The sequence below is a fragment of the Anolis sagrei genome, chromosome 2 (assembly GCF_037176765.1).
Source record: "Anolis sagrei isolate rAnoSag1 chromosome 2, rAnoSag1.mat, whole genome shotgun sequence".
Classification (NCBI taxonomy): domain Eukaryota; kingdom Metazoa; phylum Chordata; class Lepidosauria; order Squamata; family Dactyloidae; genus Anolis; species Anolis sagrei.
Window position 1 is genome coordinate 112,677,786 of NC_090022.1, and position 19,594 is coordinate 112,697,379.

General features: G+C 45.0%; 1 protein-coding gene across 1 annotated transcript; it reads left to right on the forward strand.

The window, feature by feature from the left end:
- Nucleotides 1-1,057: 1,057 nt before the first annotated feature.
- Nucleotides 1,058-18,326, forward strand: LOC132768723 (CCN family member 1-like). The gene is made up of 5 exons (XM_060764897.2): nt 1,058-1,356; nt 5,032-5,245; nt 9,439-9,765; nt 13,895-14,100; nt 16,444-18,326. The coding sequence occupies exons 1-5, from the start codon at nt 1,303-1,305 to the stop codon at nt 16,750-16,752; spliced, it is 1,110 nt and encodes a 369-aa protein (XP_060620880.2). The 5' UTR covers nt 1,058-1,302; the 3' UTR covers nt 16,753-18,326.
- Nucleotides 18,327-19,594: the final 1,268 nt, after the last annotated feature.

Genomic DNA, 19,594 nt, shown 5'->3' on the forward strand with positions numbered 1-19,594 from the left:
CATATCATGTCAGCTTTTCCAGTTGTTTCTCTTCATGCCTGCTGTTACCTGGGATTGCAACATCAACGATCCATATTTGGTTTTGTAACATGATCATGAGGTCAGGAGTATTGTGCTCCAAAACTCTGTCTGTCTGACTTTGGAAGTCCCAGAGTAGCTTGCCGTGTTCATTCTCTGTAACTTTTTCCAGCTTGTGATCCCACCTGTTCTTTGTCACAGGAAGATGGTATTTGTGGCGCAAGTTCCAATGAATCAGCTGAGCAACGGTGTTATGCCTCTGCTTGTAGTCTGTCTGCGTGATCTTCTTGCAGCAGTTGAGGATGCGATCTATTGTTTCATCTGCTTCCTTACAGAGTCTACATCTGGGATCTGTTGTCGACTTTTCAATTCTGGCTTTGATGGCATTGGTTCTAATGGCTTATTATTATTATTATTATTATTATTATTATTGGAAATATAGTTGCCTTTATAAAAGGCTTATAGGAGTAGTTGAAGTGCTACTTCTTTCTCTGTATCCCAGGGCTGGGCAAAGTCTTTCTGTGGGGCTGGCTACATGTGGTCCCTGTACTGCTTTTGTGGCCTTAGTTCCTTCAGGGTCTCCAGAGCCCTCTGAGCACAACGTGGGGGACATGAGGACTGGACCTACACTGCGGAATTAATGCAGCCTCACAGCTGCACTACCCGCTGGCTTGGCTCGAAGGAGTTTTCGGCGTGTCCGGGATGCCTGCGGGCGGAGAGAGGGTCCCCGTGGGAGGCCGGAGCCTTCTGCGCCGCCCGCGACAGAGCCGGGCTCCAACCGCGCGAGACCCTCTTTCCCTCCCTCTTCCCTCCCTCTCTCTCTTCTCGGGGAGCGCGCGCTCTGCCTCGGAATGCGCCGGCCTTCTAATTTTATGAATGACTCCATTCATTCGGCCCCTCCCACCGCCCCAAGGCCCCGCCCCTGGAATGTTTGGAAGTCCGCCACCGTTGCTATTGGCCGGCGAGGAGGTTCCTATTGGCTCGCGGCCCGCTCGGTGGGCGGGGCGCCGGGGAAATATAAATACAGAAACAACCTTCTTGCTTTGGAGGTAGTGAGTGAACGCAAAAAATAGATGATCTAAATAGGCAGAGAAGCGCGCGCGAGGGAGACGGAGAGGGAGGGAGAGCGCGCGCGCACAGCAGACCCATCCTGCCGGAGACAAGTTTGCAACCACCAATTCCTTGGAGAGTCAGTTCCCCTGAGCGTTTTCTCTTCTCTACTTTGGGAACGTGTATTTATTTGTTTCTCCCTCCTCCCTGGTGGTGGTTCCTGGTCGCCCAGCAATGAGGGTATTTGTCCGGCTCGGCGTGCCTTTCCTGCTGCTGTGCGTCTCTCTGGTGAGTAGTAACCCTTAGGCAGCGCCGCCTCCTCCGCCTCTCAGGTGAGTGACAGGCCGACCTCATCGGCGCCCCGGGAGAAAAGGGAGGGGGGGGGGGTCTCTCGCAGAAAGAAGCAGCCTTTCTGCGCATGTCCAGAGGAGGGGGTGCCCGCCTCTCGGGGGTTTAACGGGAGGTCTCAATCTCCTCCGGCTGTAAAGAGAGCGCGATGGAGAGAGAGGAGGTGATCTAGAAGGGAGAGTGAGCGCCTTGCTGTTATTTGATTCCCTCCCCATCCAAAACAAACACACACACACACCTCGGGGCTCGGGAACCGGAGGGAAGGAAGGCGGGAGGGAGAGAGGGGGGTGGCGCCCCTTTGATCGCGGCCGGCGGGAGATTCCGTGACGGAGGTTTCCAAGGGAGGGGAGGCAGGGAGGGGGGGAGGGAGGCCGGGGCGCAGCGCCATCTAGGAAGCCCTTTAGGCGCCGCCTGCTTCCAAGGGAATCGCCCCCCAGCGCAGCGCAGGGATGGAGCTGGCTCTTCGAATCCTAGAATCCGAGAGTCGGAAGGGAGAGCCCTCCAGCCCATTCTGCCCGGCAGGGACACACAATCAAAGCAGCCCCGGCAGATGGTCATCCAGTCTCTGCTTAACGACCTCCACAGAAGGAGGATCTACAAAATTCCAGGGAGAAGCAGATTTTACTGCCCTCAAGAAGTTCTTCCTAATGTTTAGACCATTGGTTCCCAACCTTTTTTGACCAGGGACCCCTTTCACCAGGGATCACTTGAGGGCAGTAAAATCCACTTGACCAGCGACTCTTTGACCAGGGACCAATTGACCAGAGAAACTTGAGGGCAGTAAAAACCACTTACCCAGGAACGACTTTGCCCAGGGACCACTTGACCAGAGACCACTCTCCAACATTAGTACCAAAACGGTTACAAATCAGTTTTTTGTCAATTTTAGATTCAGTTTGGAGTGCTGATTCAGAAAATTCCATTGGATAGACCACATCAGCTCTAGTTTCTGATACAGAACGTATGCCATGATCAGTGACAGGAACGGAGTGGCAGGCGGCGTGAAAGGAGTGGAAACAAAATAAAGAGGAAAGAGGCTTGCGGACCAGATTTTCATCCTCACAGTCCACTGGTGGTCCGCGGCCCACAGGTTAAGAACCACCGGCTTAGATGGAGTGTCTCTTCCTGCCATTTGAATCCGTTGCTCCCTGTCGGGAGCAGCAGAGAACAAGCTTGCCCCCTCCTCAATGTGACACCATTTCAGAGATGTAAACATGGCTCTTATGCCCCCTTCTGGAGCCCATGGTGGTGCAATGGGTTAAATCCTTGTGCCAGCAGGACTGCTAACTGATAGGACGCGGTTCAAGTCTGTGGAGAGCAGGTTGAGCTCACTCTGTCAGCTCCAGCTCTGCATGCGGGGACATGAGAGAAGCCTCCCACAAGGATAGTAAAACATCAAAATATCCGGATGTCCCCTTGGCAATGTCCTTGCCAATTCTCTCACACCAGAAGCGACTTGCAATTTCTCAAGTTGCTCCTGACAAAGAAAAAATGCCTCCTCCTCTCAGCCAGCTTTTCTCCAAGCTAAACAGACCCAGCTCCCTTAGCAGTTCCTCTTGTTTTGTGGAGAGGTGGTGGTGGTTGGGGTTTGATTTGTTTTGGTTTGCAATGAATTGATAAAGCAGAAGCACGCAGGTTGATGTAAAACAACTGGTGTCAACCAACATCATTCAAGTTCATATGTTGAAGAACAAATCCACATTGTGTGGATACTGGGTTAAGAAGCTTACTTGATCAGGAGACTATGGACCCCCTGGAGCTCAATGGAAAGATTTCAAGGGATCCGTGTTCTTGAACTGAAAAAAAATCAACTTATTACCTTTATAGAACATAATTTTGAATAATCCTAACATTTAATTTAAAGGCATCCCAGTGATGAGCGTCATAAAAGTATCTGCCGTTACATTCCAAGAAGGTGCCCGTGGTTTTTACCTGACTGGCAAAGGGGTCTGTGGAATGAACAAGGCTAAGAGCGTGTTGTCAAAGGCTTTCATGGCCAGAATCTCTGGGTTGCTGGGAGTTTTCTGGGCTGTATGGCCATGTTCTGGAAGCATTTTCTCATGACATTTCACACACATCTATGGCAGGAATACTCAAAGGTTGTGACCTCTGAGGATGCCTGCCATAGATGTGGGCAAAATGTCAGGAGAGAATGCTTCCAGAACATGGCCATACAACTCAGAAAACTCACAGCAACCCAAGGCTAAGAACTCCTGCGATCATAGGCAATCCCTCATGGCCAAGTATGTCTTCCAAGGCTAGCGTCTTGGCGGTAAGTCCACAAGTGACTGTGGAGAAGTATTCTGCACCCGCATGATCTTTCGCAGTGAGGACATCAATTTCCAGATGGAAGGCAGTCACAACATGGGTTTGTTTGACACACCTTCCTCTTGGCACTTTTCTCCCTTTTGCCCTCTCTCCATTCCTCATTGGAGCTCCTGGTGGTGCAGTGGGTTAAACTGCTGAGCTGCTGAACATGCTGATCAAAAGGTTACAGGTTCAAATCTGGGGAGTGGTGTGAGCTCCCGCTGTTAACGCCAGCTTCTGCCAACCTAGCAGTTCAAAAACATGCAAATGTAAGTAAATCAATAGGTACCATTCCAGTGGGAAGGTAACAGCACTCTATGTAGTCATACCAGCCACATGACCTTGGAGGTGTCTACGGACAACACCGGCTCTTTGGCTTAGAAATGGAGATGAGCACCAACCCCTAGAGTTGGACAAGATGGGACTTAATGTCGGGGAAAACCTTTACCATTCCTCATCAAAATCCACAACACTGTTGGCAATTGCTGACCTCCAGTTAGAACACTCTAGGGCCAGGGCTTCACAGTTTTGGTTTATACCACATTTTTAAAGCCTATTACTTTAAGCCTATCTTGAAATATCTTTTGCTGTCCACCAGACTTCCATTTTCTGTCCTTGAGTTGAGAGTAAAGTGACTGCTTTGGGAAGGTTGATTGGGCATTCAAACTAAATTGGTGGTGGAGGATCATCTCTTCAGTGCTGGCAGTAACCCCTGGGTCTTGGATCCTGAGGGCCCACTGTAATGATTGTCAAGGTAATTACGAGCCCAATCAATCTATTTGTAGCACTTCATTCCAAAATCTGAAACTTTGAGCTGGAGGTTTCAGCTGTTGGCGGTTGTTGTTGATATAGTCAATTAATGAAAACCATCTTTCAGCGAAAGGTTTTGGATTTATGTATTCTTTTTTTAGTCTCAAAATCTTAGATATCTCATGCCCTCATTGCCACCAAGGCATCTGTCTTCCAGATTCTGGCAATTTCTAGTGTAACAATAGTAGATATTTTAAAAACCAATTAATTTTTTGTGTTGCAAATTATTGTTCTGTCCCATTAATACAGAAAGTAGAGAAATAAAGGTTGGGCAGGATTTAATTTCTTGTGTGACAATAGTTGAAATTATAATATTTTGATTGTAAGTAGTTTATTTGTATATGTTCCATGACTGGTGTAAATATTTTTCCCTCACAAGCTGTGTGCAGAAGGATGTGCTCTCAAGCCTGGGTTCCTTTATTTTGGACTGCAATTCCCCAAAGGGGACTTTTCCTGATGGCTGTTTCTCTCCTGCTCCCTCCCCTTCTCCATCTCCAGGTGTCCTGCCGCTGCCCTTCCACTTGCCGCTGCCCCCCAGGCCTGCCTCGCTGTCCCCCGGGAGTCAGCCTAGTGCTGGATGACTGTGGCTGTTGCCAAGTCTGTGCCCGGCAGCTCAATGAGGATTGTGACAGGCTCTCACCATGCGATCCTCACAAGGGCCTGGAGTGCAATTTTGGGGCGGACCCCTTGGCTAATCGAGGCATCTGTTGGGGTAAGGGGTGCGGAAGATGGGAGGGGGGCACCTTGGCATACCCAAATGGCACATCCAGCATGCCTAAAAATGACACTGTGAGCTTGGTGGGAATGCTGTTTCACACATTGCCTTGTGGTCTAAATGGAATGTAAGAAACATGTTGGTTGTATTTATCTGGATGGTTTGTGGGGTTGGAGGAGGGTTGATTTCAACCATTTTACTTTGAAATGAGAAATCAGAAAAGAGAAATGTTGTAAACGGCTGTGTTGCTGTCTGATTCTGTTCATGGTGGTAGTAAATAGATTTAATCTGTTTAAGGCCTGACAGCTGAGAGGCAGCTCCTTCTGGCCATTCTCCTCTCTTGAGATGCCAGCTCTCTGCCCCAGGCCAGGCCTTATTGTGAATGGCATTTCAGGCTTTTTTTACTCAGTACTTTTTATTCAAGGAAAAATATTGCATTTTTGTTCTATGTGAGCTCTGCAAGGAAGTACTGAAAATTACTAGTAATGATTTACTGCAAATATGGATGTTGACATAGTTGCTACTTGGTAAAGTGACAACTGCATTCAACCATGGCACTTTATAGAAGAAACTGGCATCTTGGTCTAATTGTGAACTTGAAGCCAAACTGAGACAGAGGGGGCTGGCATCTATCCATTCAAAGCACACATGCAATGTTCTCTGTTTCTTCTAGATCCAGAAAGGAGAAAATGCCAAGTGGAGTCTATTGTAGCCCTTCCATAATACTAGTAACTGTGTTGTATCAGCTCAGTGGCTGAGAAAAACAACAGACAGTTATCTCTGTCACAGTAAGGTAGCAATGGCACTTGGAGATATGTCTCCCTTTGGGCGAGTTTTGTGTTGCTTCCCCAATACATCCCAGTAGCAAATCCAGGAAGTCTGTTTTTCAATACATTCCACCCCACCCTTCTTCTTATGAGATAGAAAATTGTGGCCTGGGAGAATAGGTGCCCATACATGTTCCAAAACTGAGGCAGTTTTGCTACAAGCTATTTTCCAGGGTTTGTTACCCTCCGCTGGGCAATCATACACACCCTGAGACCACAGAGGCATTGAAAGCTCTGTGCTTCCCAGTTGATCTAGAGAAACTGCCATCCTATGACTTCCTCTATAGAGGAATAGCATCTTCCTCCCATATAAGCAGTAAAGAGATGTACACCTCTTTCTCTGATGTTTGCATTCAGACTGGGGGCAACACTGCTCCCATCTTTTTTGTGGATGAACACCAAGGCTGATGTATTTGAGTCCCCTTCTTTTGGTAGAGAGGATATCTGTCCCTTGCTGGAAGTGTGACTTGAAGGCCATAGTTCAGAGGCATATGTGCTAATGAGAGACAGGAGGAGAGTAAGCAGATGAAGAGAGGGCTGAATATTGGCAGGGGAGGAAGGTGAAGGCTGTCTCCATAAAATATGTTTCACCAGGATCTACATCCAGCAGAAGGCTTCCCAGTTCCAGCCTAGACCCAGGCTGCTCCTGTTGTTGTGACTGCAACCTGATCCCAGTCCGTGTGAGCTGTCACATCCTGTTTTCACACAGCTATTTAAAGCTCCAAACACTTTTCTCTTGTTGATTTGGTCCCTAAAACCCAATTTTTGCAAGATAGGTGTCTGTTTTCTCACTTGGCACATTGACAGAGTGATATTCTAGACCAACACATCTCTCCCCCCCCCCCCCTCCCGGTAAAGGACTGGATCTTTTCCCTCTGAGCCCAGCTGAGGGACTTCCCTCTGCTCCACCACCTTCATAGGCACAGTGACCTTCTCGCATGTTTGGGAACTCCCTTGCTAGGGAAGTTAGAAAGGTTCCCTCTTTGTTTTCCTTTCAGCAGCAGTTTAAGACATTTCTCTTCTAGCAAGCCTTTGGAAACCGATTTTAACAATAACACTCTTTTTTTGTGTTTTGCTATTTTTAATCTGTTTCAGAGATCTATATTGATTTTAATTTACTGTTATTCAATACTGTTTTCAACTTGATTTTGTATATTTTATATGTTTTATTGTATTTTGGAGTTTTCTGTGAGCCATTTTAAGTCCTAGTCTGGAAAAAAGCAGAATATAAAGTTAACAGTGGATGAACATGCTTTGAGGTAGATCTGGATTATGTGGTTATGCATATACATTGACCATTGAATGCAGTTCAAAGTTAGCTTCAAATTGCATCCTCTCTGCAGAATTTACCTCATGTTTTTGTTTTGTTTTTAGTGTAAGAATAAAAGGAGACCAGATTCCATGTGCTATGCAATTGTCAATTCATTTTTCTTTAAAAAGATCAGAGTATTTCAGCACTATCACAAATTGGCCTTCTTCGGGGGCTATTCTAAAAATGAATAAAAACATAATTACAAGAGGGTGTTGTATGGTTTCTGGGCTGCATGGCCGTGTTCTAGCAGCAGTTTCTCCTAACATTTCACCTGCATCTTGCTAGAATGCTGCTAGAACACAGCCATGCAGCCTGGAAACAGCACAACATCCCAGTGATTCAGGCTTTGAAAGCCTTTGACAATCTACTTTTACAATATTTGAGACAACATGTAAATAATTCTTTAAAATATTAAATTTTTATTACACACACATATATACACACACTTTTTAAAAAATCATAAATGAGAACCCATTGATAAACCTATTAATTTTATTTTAATATTCAATACTCCATTTATATAGAGATTGCATACTACTACTCCAGAAGTGTCTGAAAATTTGTATATATACTAGCGCATATAGGTGTTTTGTAATGCTGTTTATTAGAAATACTTATTATTACTTTTTCAATTTTACAAATTGTCCTATTAGAAGATTCATACCTGTATAATATAATGGGCTGTAACTTACATCAGCTCAAGACCTGGGCAGGCTGCAAATCTTATCAGATATGTACAGGCTGCAACTTGTGGCTGTCCTCTTAACCATTCAGATGGCTCAGTCTTTGTTGTGGGGGGGGGGGGGGGATTCAGCTCTCATCATTCCAAACCTGCCTAGTGATGGGGTAAGGATGTTGAGATACACAACCTAGCAAATAGGCTGACTTGCTCCTCTGACCAATTAGGGGAGAATCATGCTCTCAGTCGTGGGTGGAAATCACATGGCTTTTGGAATGTGTCTGGACTCCCATCATGTTCTATCAGCCCCCCCCCGCCCCGCCCCCAAAAAAAACCCTGCCAGTACTTTAGGTTGGGTTATGAAGGGTATGTGTTCCAAGTTTGGTTCAGGTCTATCATGGGTGGGACTCCCAACTCCATGGGTCCAGTCATGGATGTGGCTGGACTCCCAACTCCCACCATCCTTTATAAGAATTAAAAGGAATATTTGCTTAGTTTCTCCAGTATGATTTAGGACTGGAGGGGGGCTCTTTTGTTGCTGCTATAGCCCAGTAATTGAGAATCAATTGATTGCAAATTGCCCAAGTAGTTACTGGCAAATCCTTATTTCTCCTCTGCCCAGCCTGCATGTAAATAATTCCTGAGGTAACCCAAAATGATAGATCAGAAGAGAAGCGTAGAGGACCTCAGAGCACCCACTTCTCCACCCAGTCACTCTCTGGCTATTTACTGTGATTTATTGTGCCATCCTTGACCTCTTGTGACCTTTAAGATCAAAAGCTAAAATGGGACAAGGGGATAATTTCACCCTCTCACCCTCCCCCAGCAGACCAAAAGCTCCCATCCTGTTTTCAACATACTTCAACATTTGACTATATCAGATCAAATCATGGTCATACATGACATAACATCACTTCAAGTGCCCTTTTTGACTTCTATATGGCTCCGCATCAAGATACTTTTGGGCAGGTTTCAATAGTTGGAATTCTGAGGGGTTAATGGGAGGGTGTTTCATTGCCTTTTCCCTATGAAAATGACCCAAAATTACAATAAAAATTCAGGCTGTTGGCAGGCGTCTTTGGGAAGCAGGAGAAAGGGGATTTTGAGGCCGTATTTGGCTTGCATGCCACTTTTCCCTCCCCTAAAAAGGAAACTGGTTGTGTGGATACTCAGGACGAGATCTTCTTTTCATGGGACCTATAAGTGCTCTACAAAGTGCTGTTATCAAACCGTTATTCCACAATGCTGTCTGATGCAGGGACATGATCCAAATGCTTCTGTTTTTTGTCCTCCCCAGTAAGTATCTGGGTGATTGAATGTCTGCCTGCCAGAATACAGTAATATGTATCTTTCTTTGCTTTTTCCTTCCCAGCAAAGCAGGAAGGGCGGACCTGCGAATATAATGGCCGTATCTACCAAAATGGAGAGAATTTCCAGCCCAGCTGTAAACACCAGTGCACTTGCATTGATGGGGCTGTGGGTTGCCAGCCACTCTGCCCACTAGAGCTGCCTCTGGCCTCCCTTGGCTGCCCCAGCCCTCGACTCCTGAAGGTGCCTGGCCAGTGCTGCAAGAAGTTTGTGTGCATCAAAGGACCCAAGAAGTATGGAGGGGTCACCTTTGAGTACAACACAAAAGGAGAAGTCAATGGCAATGAGCTCATCTATGTGGGCAAAGGCGGGCACTGGAAGAACCTGCCAGGTGAGTGGGTTGAAGGGACAAGTTCTGAAAAGCTGCAAGGATTAGAGAAGGGAGGCTACCTGTTCAAACCAAACACATTTGCATCTGGGATTTTGTGTCTCATTCAGTGAAGTGACTCTAATATGGTCTTTCCCAACTTGAGATCCTCCAGAAAGAGTGAATTATAGTTACGATCATTCCCAGCCAGCATGGCCCAAAGGACCATTATTTTTAAATGGTAAGTGCAGTAGTCCAAGACATGCTTGAAATACCAGGCTTGAAAGACTGCCCTAACACTTGCTGTGTTGCCCAGGGAAATAATCCTTTCTGTGTGCATTGTACATATACACAGATGGTGCTATACATATATATATACAGTTGTGTTTGTTGTCATGTCCAAGATCCTACTGTTAGTTCTTACTAGAGAAGAGCCATTTACTCTGTTGGCTTTGCCTATGTTCTGACTCAACGTTCAACGGTTGGGACTCACCAACAGGATCCTAGCCCATATTTGAAATTCTTTGTAAATCTGGAGAGAAAATATCAAAAGTAGGAGAAGCTGTGCAATTTTTAAATTGTTTTAGGAACCTGAAGACAGGTCCTTGTATGATATGTGCTTGTAGGGAGTCTGTTTCACTAGAGCTTGGAGAAGTTAATACTGACTAGGAGATTCTGCAAGTTATCATCCAGAGGTGGTGTTGTTGGCATTTTCCCAGCTCTGTTTTCAACTTACAGTAGGAATGGAAATTATGTCATCCTCCATGTTGCTGAGTTGCAGCTCTTAGCATTGGCTAAGGTAAATGGGGGTTACATCTAACAACATTTGGAGAGTGACATGTTCCGCGCCCCCAAACTTAGAGCTTGCAGGAGTTATATGCTAATTACTCAGACCTGCCCTGTTGTTGTTGTTGTTCATTCGTTCAGTCATCTCCGACTCTTCATGACCTCATGGACCAGCCCACGCCAGAGCTCCCTGTCGGCCGTCACCACCCCCAGCTCCTCCAAGGTCAGTCCAATTACTTCAAGGATGCCATCCATCCATCTTGCCCTTGGTCGGCCCCTCTTCCTTTTTCCTTCTACTTTCTCCAGCATAATTGTCTTCTCTAGGCTTTCCTGTCTCCTCATGATGTGGCCAAAGTACTTCAACTTTGTCTCTAGTATCCTTTCCTCCAGTGAGCAGTCGGGCTTTATTTCCTGGAGGATGGACTGGTTGGATCTTCTCGCAGTCCAAGGCACTCTCAGAACTTTCCTCCAACACCACAGCTCAAAAGCATCGATCTTCCTTCGCTCAGCCTTCCCTAAGGTCCAGCTCTCACATCCGTAGGTTACTACAGGGAATACCATGGCTTTGACTAGGCGGATCTTTGTTGCCAGTGTGATGTCTCTACTCTTTACTATTTTATCGAGATTGGACATTGTTCTCCTCCCAAGAAGTAAGTGTCTTCTGATTTCCTGGCCACAGTCTGCATCTGCAGTAATCTTTGCACCTAGAAATACAAAGTCTGTCATGGCCTCCACAATTTCTCCCTCTATTTTCCAGTTGTCCTGCCCTGTAGGAAAAGTGAACATGGTCATAAGCAAGCAACAGCTTTGAGTCACTACTAATGGCCCTATCTTTATAGGACTGCCCCTACCATTAGGCATGGTGAAGTGACCACCTCTGATACAGAATTTGGGTTTCAGGAAAGGATGGAATTTTGGGGGATTTTCAGCCTTTTGTGCTTCAAGGAATAGGAACCTTCTCTTCTCTGTATGGTGGGTGGGTGTGTTGTTAGATGAAATTTGCTGCTCTGATAACACAAAGTCTTATGTATCTGCCAAGAACATTTCTTCTGGTAGGATGTCAAAGCAGGATGTTTATTACTCTGCCACATGGCAAGGCTTAAAATCATCTGCTTGCTCACTGAGTGATTTTGCTGCCAGATGAGCCACCTGCTCCTTCAATTGATTTCTGGCAGCATCCCATCCAGGAGCCCCTGGTGGCGCAGTGGATTAAAGCCCTGTGCCGGCAGGACTGAAGGTCGCAGGTTCAAATCCGGGGAGAGGCAGATGAGCTCCCTCTATCAGCTCCAGCTCCTCATGCGGGGACATGAGAGAAGCCTCCCACAAGGATGATAAAAACATCAAAATCATCCAGGCATCCCCTGGGCAACGTCCTTGCAGACAGCCAATTCTCTCACACCAGGAGTCACTCCTGACACGACAAAAAAAAAAAAGCATCCCATCTATACCACCTATCTGTGCTGTCACTTCCTTTGCATGTGTCTGCTCAAACAAGACTTACAAAGCCAATGAAAAGAGGAAGCAACAATGTCTTCTAAGATGTGGCTCCCATGAAGCTGATCTGAGAAACTTGCTGTCAGTTTGGGCCCAGTAGTGGATTGACCTAGGTTGTCAGATCCAGCAACCCTTTTCTCCTGTGAACAGGAACCTGCAAAATGTGATGTCCATTAACCCTCTACAACATTTATGGAGTCCTGATAACCCCCTCCCCAATACATGCTTAGAACTACTTTCTTGTAACAAAGAGCATTTTGCAGTGGCTTGGTTTTGAGTGCAGAAGTGAGGCCATTTGGTTTATAAAATACCTTGGTGAAGAAGAAATCTGCTGGGATTGTGTTGACAGGGGTCCAAGCACCTGCCTACACATTCACATAGTTGCAGCTATGTGAATATCCACATTTCTGAATGTACCAGTATGCCACTGTACTTTATCCAAGCTGTGGCGTAGCAGTCAGGGAAGCCTTGCACTTTGTGAATAAACTGAATGGGTTGAGCTTAAAAACAGCTTTTTCGAAATGAAAAGCTGTGTTAGAAGTGGCACCTAAGCAGGATTGAAATGCTAAACAAAAATAGGGATCATGTCCTTTGCCCTTTCGGGATCTAAATCTGGTGCTCCTGAGGGCCGTGAAATATGATCCTTCCCTTGCATTTGCTTTGGTTCTGAGCTGCTATTTCTGCTAAGCCTAATTGTGTGGCTGTTGAGGGAGGGGGAGGAAAACATTCCTGGGAGAGGGAGTTTTCACCTGATCTCTAGGCAACACTTTCTTTGCCCATGCTCCCTGGGGACTGTAGGGAGAATATGCAAAGTCACCTGGTTGAAGGGCAAAGCAGAAGGGGGTCCTTCCCAGAAGAAGGTACTTTGCTTCTACTGGGGTCATTAGTATCTGGCGCCTTCCTGGTCAGCACAGGCAATGAATTAACTCTGGGTTTTAGTGTGACCTTTGAATGTGCTTAACCTATTTGGAGGGCAGGATTCAGCACCTTGGAGAGCTGCTTTAATGTTTCTTTCACTGAAACAACTTTCCCTGCCCCACTGACATGGAAGGAACCGTCTGCTATTGTCTAGGACCGAGGGAGCAGGAGGCAATATCCATCTGGGTGTGCAAAGGAGTTCATCACTCACTAACCAGAGATGGCCCAAGACACCATGAGACATGAAGCAGAGTAGAAAGTGTTATTCCCCTTAATTTTTTCACCCAAGTCAAGATACAGAGTATTCAAAGCCATGTGAGCAATTTTGAAACTGACAAAGTACTGTTCCTCATTTTTAATAAGGAAAAAATTACAAATATCATACATAAAGAACTAATTATTTAATGCCCTTTTAAGCAGAGCTCGTAAATGCTGGTTTTAAAGATCCCTTACCCAGCATGGCTGCTGCCTAGCTGGTGGATTTTGGGAGCTACAGTCCAAAAATCATTACTCCAAGTTCTGTTTCCTTGACCATCAAAATGAGTCTGCTTCACTCTGCCTAAGGATACAGCCAGTCCTGGACCCTGTCACAATTATGCTGAGATCTAAACCACGACATTCTAGGCATTTTTGTATTTCTCTATTTTCTCTCCTGCATCCCATTTTTCCACATTTCTTCTCCAAAAGATAGCTTTGCTGTCCTCTCCTCCTGCATTTACTATTTTGAATAGTGGGACCGTCTAAGGAAAAGAGTTTCCCTGGATCACTTCACTGAGCATGTCTTTTTTTCTTAAAGTAGCCAGCTGTACACTCCCACAGTTGTTTGCTCATTTATGTTCTCAATCCATCTGTTTGTTTTAAACTCCCTTCTCAGTCTTATTGTTGCTTGTCAGATGAAGATGCTGACTACATTTTGATTTGCTCACTGTTTCTTCTGGGATCCTTCTCTCTCCAGCATGGGGGCCGCTCATCAAGGGTCATGTCGCTAAACAGCAGCACAAATGCTTGGCTCAGACCTCCAGCTGGTCACCATGTTCCAAGACCTGTGGCTTTGGCATCTCTGTTCGTGTCACCAGCGACAATCCCCAATGCAAACTGGTCAAAGAGACTCGACTCTGCCAGATCAGGCCTTGTGGACAACCTGATTTCACCAAACTAAAGGTGAGGTTGGCTAGGTTAGACAGTGAAGGAGGCAACTCTTCCTGCAATTCAAGCCTAATTTCTTGGTTTGGGTCTCCATGTGCTCATAACAACCCTCAATGGCAGCTTTTCTGCCATGTAGACCTGGAACATCTAACCAGAGGAGGGCAACTCTAGCCTTCTAAATGTCATTGGATGACAGCTCCCAGTATCAGGGCTGATGGGAGTTGTAGGCCAGTAACATCTGAGGGACAATATAATTCCCACCCTTGGTTTAATGGGAGTGATTCATACTAGCACTCATCCATGTCCTATCTTGGGTTTGCCAATATGGAGTGAGTCCTCCTAGGTTATTTTAGGAATTACATGTCTGCCTATACTAAATGGGAGGGATTGGGATTCCCCAGTTGTATGCTGAGATTTGCTTCAGAGTCAGCTATGTCTGGTGTCCTATACGTAGCTATTTTGAACTACAACACCCCTAACACCTGATATTGGCCTAATGGGTAGGGGTTGCTGGGAATCCTGTAGAAGATGGAGCTAAATTGCTTTCTGCTGCTGCAGAGATAAGGAGCAAACCAATGGATTTAAACTGCCAGAAAAGAGACTCTGTCTAAACATTAGGAAGAACTTCCTGATGGTAAGAGCTGTTTAACAGTCAAATAGATTTCTCCAGTGGGTAGTGAACGCTCCTTCTTTTCAGGTCTTTAAACAGTGGTTAGATGGCCAAATTTCAAGAATGCTTTAGCTGCAGGGCAGAAGGTTACATTCAAAGGCCTTTCTAGTTTCCTCCAGCTCTGGGAGTTGTAATCCAAAACAAAGCACCAGGTTTTCCCATTCCTTTTTGCTTGCCTCCATTTTTTTCTCGCTCCCACTAACCTTAGTCCCGGGAATATGGACCAGGATTTAAATTTTTTCCACTTGTAACTTCTTGCTGCCTAATATTTTTTTCCACAAATAGATATAAAAACTAAACATTTATTTATAATAATTCAGCATTTGCAAGTCTTTCTGAACAAATCAATGTTCCTTTTTATGAAGGACTGCTGAAGCATTTTCCACACTATTATTCCTGCATGTTTTATTTTTATTTATTTATTTATTTATTTATTTATTTAGAACTTTTATATACCGGTCTTCTCGACTTCCGCAGAGGGACTCAGTCTGGTTCCAACGAAAAATTCATAAACAATAGTTTAAAACATCACATCCCATAATTCACTAAAACATTAAAATACGATCATATAATTACATAATGCCAAGTCGTCAAAATGAAGTCACAATTCATCACCATCTGTCCATGTGATCAGGAGTTATTGACTCACTCATCAAATGCTAAATTCCAGAGCCAGGTTTTCACCAGTTTTCTAAAAGTCAGCAGTCTTCAGAGGCAACCCCACGTAGAGAGCGTTGCAGTAGTTTATACGGGATGTAACCAGAGTGTGGCTAACAGATTTGTGGAAATAGGTGAATGGCATTCAGAAACCTTTTACTGTTGCCAATTTATATACTACTGTATAGTATAGACTACTGCAACATGCTCTATGTGGGGTTGCCTTTGAAGACTGTTCAGAAGCTTCAAATGGTCCAACTGACAGCAGACAGATTGCTCACCGGAGCAGCATTCAAGGAGCATACAACTCCCTTGTTATGCCAGCTCCACTGGCTGCCGGTTTGCCACCAATCACAATTCAAAGTACTGGCTTTAGCCTATAAAGCCCTAAACAGTTCCAACCCAGCTTACCTATCTAAACGTATCTCTCCCTATGAACCATCTAGCAGTTTAAGATCATCTGGGGAGACCATGCTCTTGGTCGCGCCTTCTTTGCAGGCACAACTGGCAGGGAAGAGAGACAGGGTCTTCTCAGTGGTGGCCCCTCAGCTGTGGAACTCCTTCCCAGGGATATTAGATAAGCCTCTTCCCTCCTGACCTTCCACAGAAAAGGGAAAACATGGCTTTTTGAACAAGTCTTTGGAAACCTAATGTAATAGATAAACATAGAACTATGTGAAATCGAATACTAGAATGGCTTAGACAATGTTTTTGGACAATGAGGATAATAGTGAAGGTAGTGGTATTATATGTTTTAAAAGGTTTTAATGTATGTATTTTATAATTCTGTTTAAAATGTTTATTGTAATTTTTACATTGTTTTAATGGCATCAGATAGCTGCCTATGTTTTACAGCTGCCTTGAGTTCGGGTTTGAGAGAGGCAGGGTAGAAATATCATAAATACATAAATATCTTTGTGAACCCAACATTGAGCTAAAGGGAGGCAATTTGGGGTTGGGGCCCACAATTTAAAAAGCACTGTTTCCGGCCAATTTATGGGCACTAAATGTCATTTCTTTTGCTCTCTTAGAAAGGTAAGAAGTGCCTGAGGACACACAAGGTACAGGAACCAGTGAGGTTCACCTATGCAGGGTGCAAGAGCCCACGACGTTACCAGCCTAGCTTCTGTGGGACCTGCCTGGATGGGCGCTGTTGTGTGCCCTTGCGCACTCGCACACTGAGTGTGCCCTTCCATTGCCCTGATGGCAGCTCCTTTGCCAAGAACATCATGATGATCCACAGTTGTCAGTGTGGCCCAGCTCATTGTCCACTGCTCAACGAAGCTGTCATGGGCCCCCAGTACCAGCTTAATGGAGACATTCACAAGTTCTTAGAGTAAGGGAGCTGCCCGCTGCTGCTGTTGCTGCTTGTGCTGCTGCCCCCGGAGCTGAGTAGATATTTTGAATGACTTTGGGACATTGCTGAAGCCCCTCTGCTTGATCTTTTTGGGGAACAGGGTGCTCTCTTATCTGCCCATGAATAGCAAGACAACATTTATTCTGATGACAACCTGGATTTTCAAGGTGTACCAATGTCTCCATGTCTTGGGCAGAGGGAATGCATTGTGCCCTGTTAGGAGCTAGGACACCGGGCCATTTTGCAGAACGGATGTCACAGCACTGGGCTCCATCTCTCTACTCAATCCATCCAGGCTCAGGCTGGACCTGGGCCTCAGACAGTTGGGGAAGGACAAAGAAAGAAGCCTCTTCCTCACCATCCCACTTCATGAAAGTTTCCAATTGTGTTTTTTTGCTACAGTGCTAGAAGCAAGCAGAAAGCATGCCCCTACCCTCCCTGCATTACAGCACCTCTGGCTCAGGTTGCCAAATCCAAAAATGGATCATATTAACATCCTTTTCTAGATTTTCTTTTTGAAAGAGCAAAGAACAATAGTCCCATTTTGACTACTATCTAGAAATATGGCCCCATGAGTTAGCTCTGACACCAAGTTGGAATTTGTGATTTTGGTTTTGTACTCTGAATTTTCAGAGAAAGTGGACAATCAAAGGACCTGTTTAGCCTTTACCTGCTTTCCGCCTTCCTCTATGATGCTCTTTTTTCCACCTCCTTGCTCCACAGTTTGAAAATTTGCTTCCTTCCCAGGTGTTTCTCTCTTTAAACCAGAAGGTTATGTTGCTTCCTGCTCAAAGCCCAGCACACCCTAGTACTGAGTTGTTGGCTGGGAAAAAAGCCATTCACAATAAACTTGCGGGAAAAGAAACATGTATTTAAAGGGGGAAAAGTGGGTGTCCATGATACACACTTGACCTTTTCCTCTAGTTATATGCTTCAGCATTTCCTAACTCTATCCTATTTGGAGTTGGAAATCTATCTTTTCAATCTCACAAGGCTTTGATAGAGGGATATATTCAAAAAATGAAGTTAAAATACACATTTCTGGACACAGAAATTCTTTCTGAGACTTGGAGTATGTTCAAAAGAGGAACAGTCATTACTTTTAGACATGTACTTTTCTTTCTGGTAAGCAGTTGCAAAGGTTTTCTGTACTACCTCAAAACCTGCAATATCTGTTTGTCCAGTGGTGATTGAGAAATATATATGCATAAGAAATTTTCAGGAGTAAAGCTATTCTCAAATTCTCATCACATGTTGGTTCAGGTTTGCAAAAGGCAGTTACTGTTATATTCCTTCCTCTGTAGCATATTTGTCACATATTTCTCCACAGTTTTGAAAGCACTTTTAAATTTTTCTTCTGTTCCCTGTATATTCCTGGAGTGCAACAAAAGAAATGGTGAGAAGGAAAGGGTGCAATGTTGAAAATGGATTTGAAGCTATTTAGTCATTCTTGTACAGTTGTGGCGTGTCTATATTTATGGGTGCAAAGTAGTCTTTGCTACAAAGAAGGAGATTTTATTTTATGTACTTTTTGCATAAAGGAAAGCTTCAACACTGGTTTGGAGTGATGGCTATTTAGCTTCATAATGAAGCTCCTGGTGCTCTGTGTCATTTCATTAGATTGGATTTCACAATTCTGTATCTTGGAGTGTAGCAAATAATGGCATGCCTTTGTTTCTTTTTTCTAGACTGTCAGCTTTGGTGTGGGGAAAATCAGAACCTTGTTCCCTTTTTAAAAAGCTGACAACCACAAGGGATTTCATGTAACCCAGAGCTTAAAGCAGGCATGGGCACACTAAGGCCCAGGAGCCGGATACAGCCCCTGGTTGTCTACCTCAGGCCGTCCTCATTTTCCCTGCCCTCTTGGCATAAGGACAAAGTTGCCGACCACATTCTCATACAGAAAGTATGGGGAAGGCATGCAGCAGCTGAGAGCCCTTTGGAGCACTCTCAACCACTGCATGTCTTGCCCTCCTCCCAGTATAAGGACTAAGGACGGTGCGAGCGGCCCTCTCCTTATGCCTAGAGGACGGCCCAAGGAAGGCATGCAGGAGCTGAGAGCCCTCTGGAGAATTCTCGTCCATCACCTGTCTTGCCCTCCTCCCAGCATAATGCCAAGAGAACAAAGATCAGAGGAGGAGGATCGCGTCTGTCGCCGCAAGTCTCATTTTTCTCCTGGCATAAGGATGGAGTGAGCAGCCCCATCCTTAGGCCAGGAGGATAACCTCAGGATGACCCAGGCCCTGCCACACCTCTCCCAACCCCATCCTTTCACAGCCCCCCCCCCTCTCTCGAGCCAATCCCATCCAGCACATACCTGGCTGCCCTCCCTTCTGGTCCGGCCCTCTTGGTCTGGCCCATAATGCGGCCCCAAATCAAAAAGATTTGCCCATGCCTGGCCTAAAGGAACGTTACTTATTTGGACTATAATTTTTAGAATTCCCGTAGCCAGACTGGCCATTGAACTTTTATCCTTGTAGAAAACACTGACTTCTTGTTTCACATATGACAGAGAAGCAGTTGCCACCAATTCCGTAGATAGTTTTGAAAGTAAATTCAAATACCCTTTTCACAAATATTTAAGAGGGTTGGTAGTACAAACCCATGAGATTGGTAAATTCTGTTACTTTATATTCAGATTGTAAATCTAAAGCATGAATCTCAAATACAATTTCAACACAACACTCCTGTGCATGTCTACTTAAGGGTTGTGTTTACCAACTAAGACTCATCTGAGTTAAACATGTAGAAGAGCAACTACACTTACATAATATTTATATTTCAAACACTTGACTTTTAATCAAAAGACTGAGATGCAACATTCA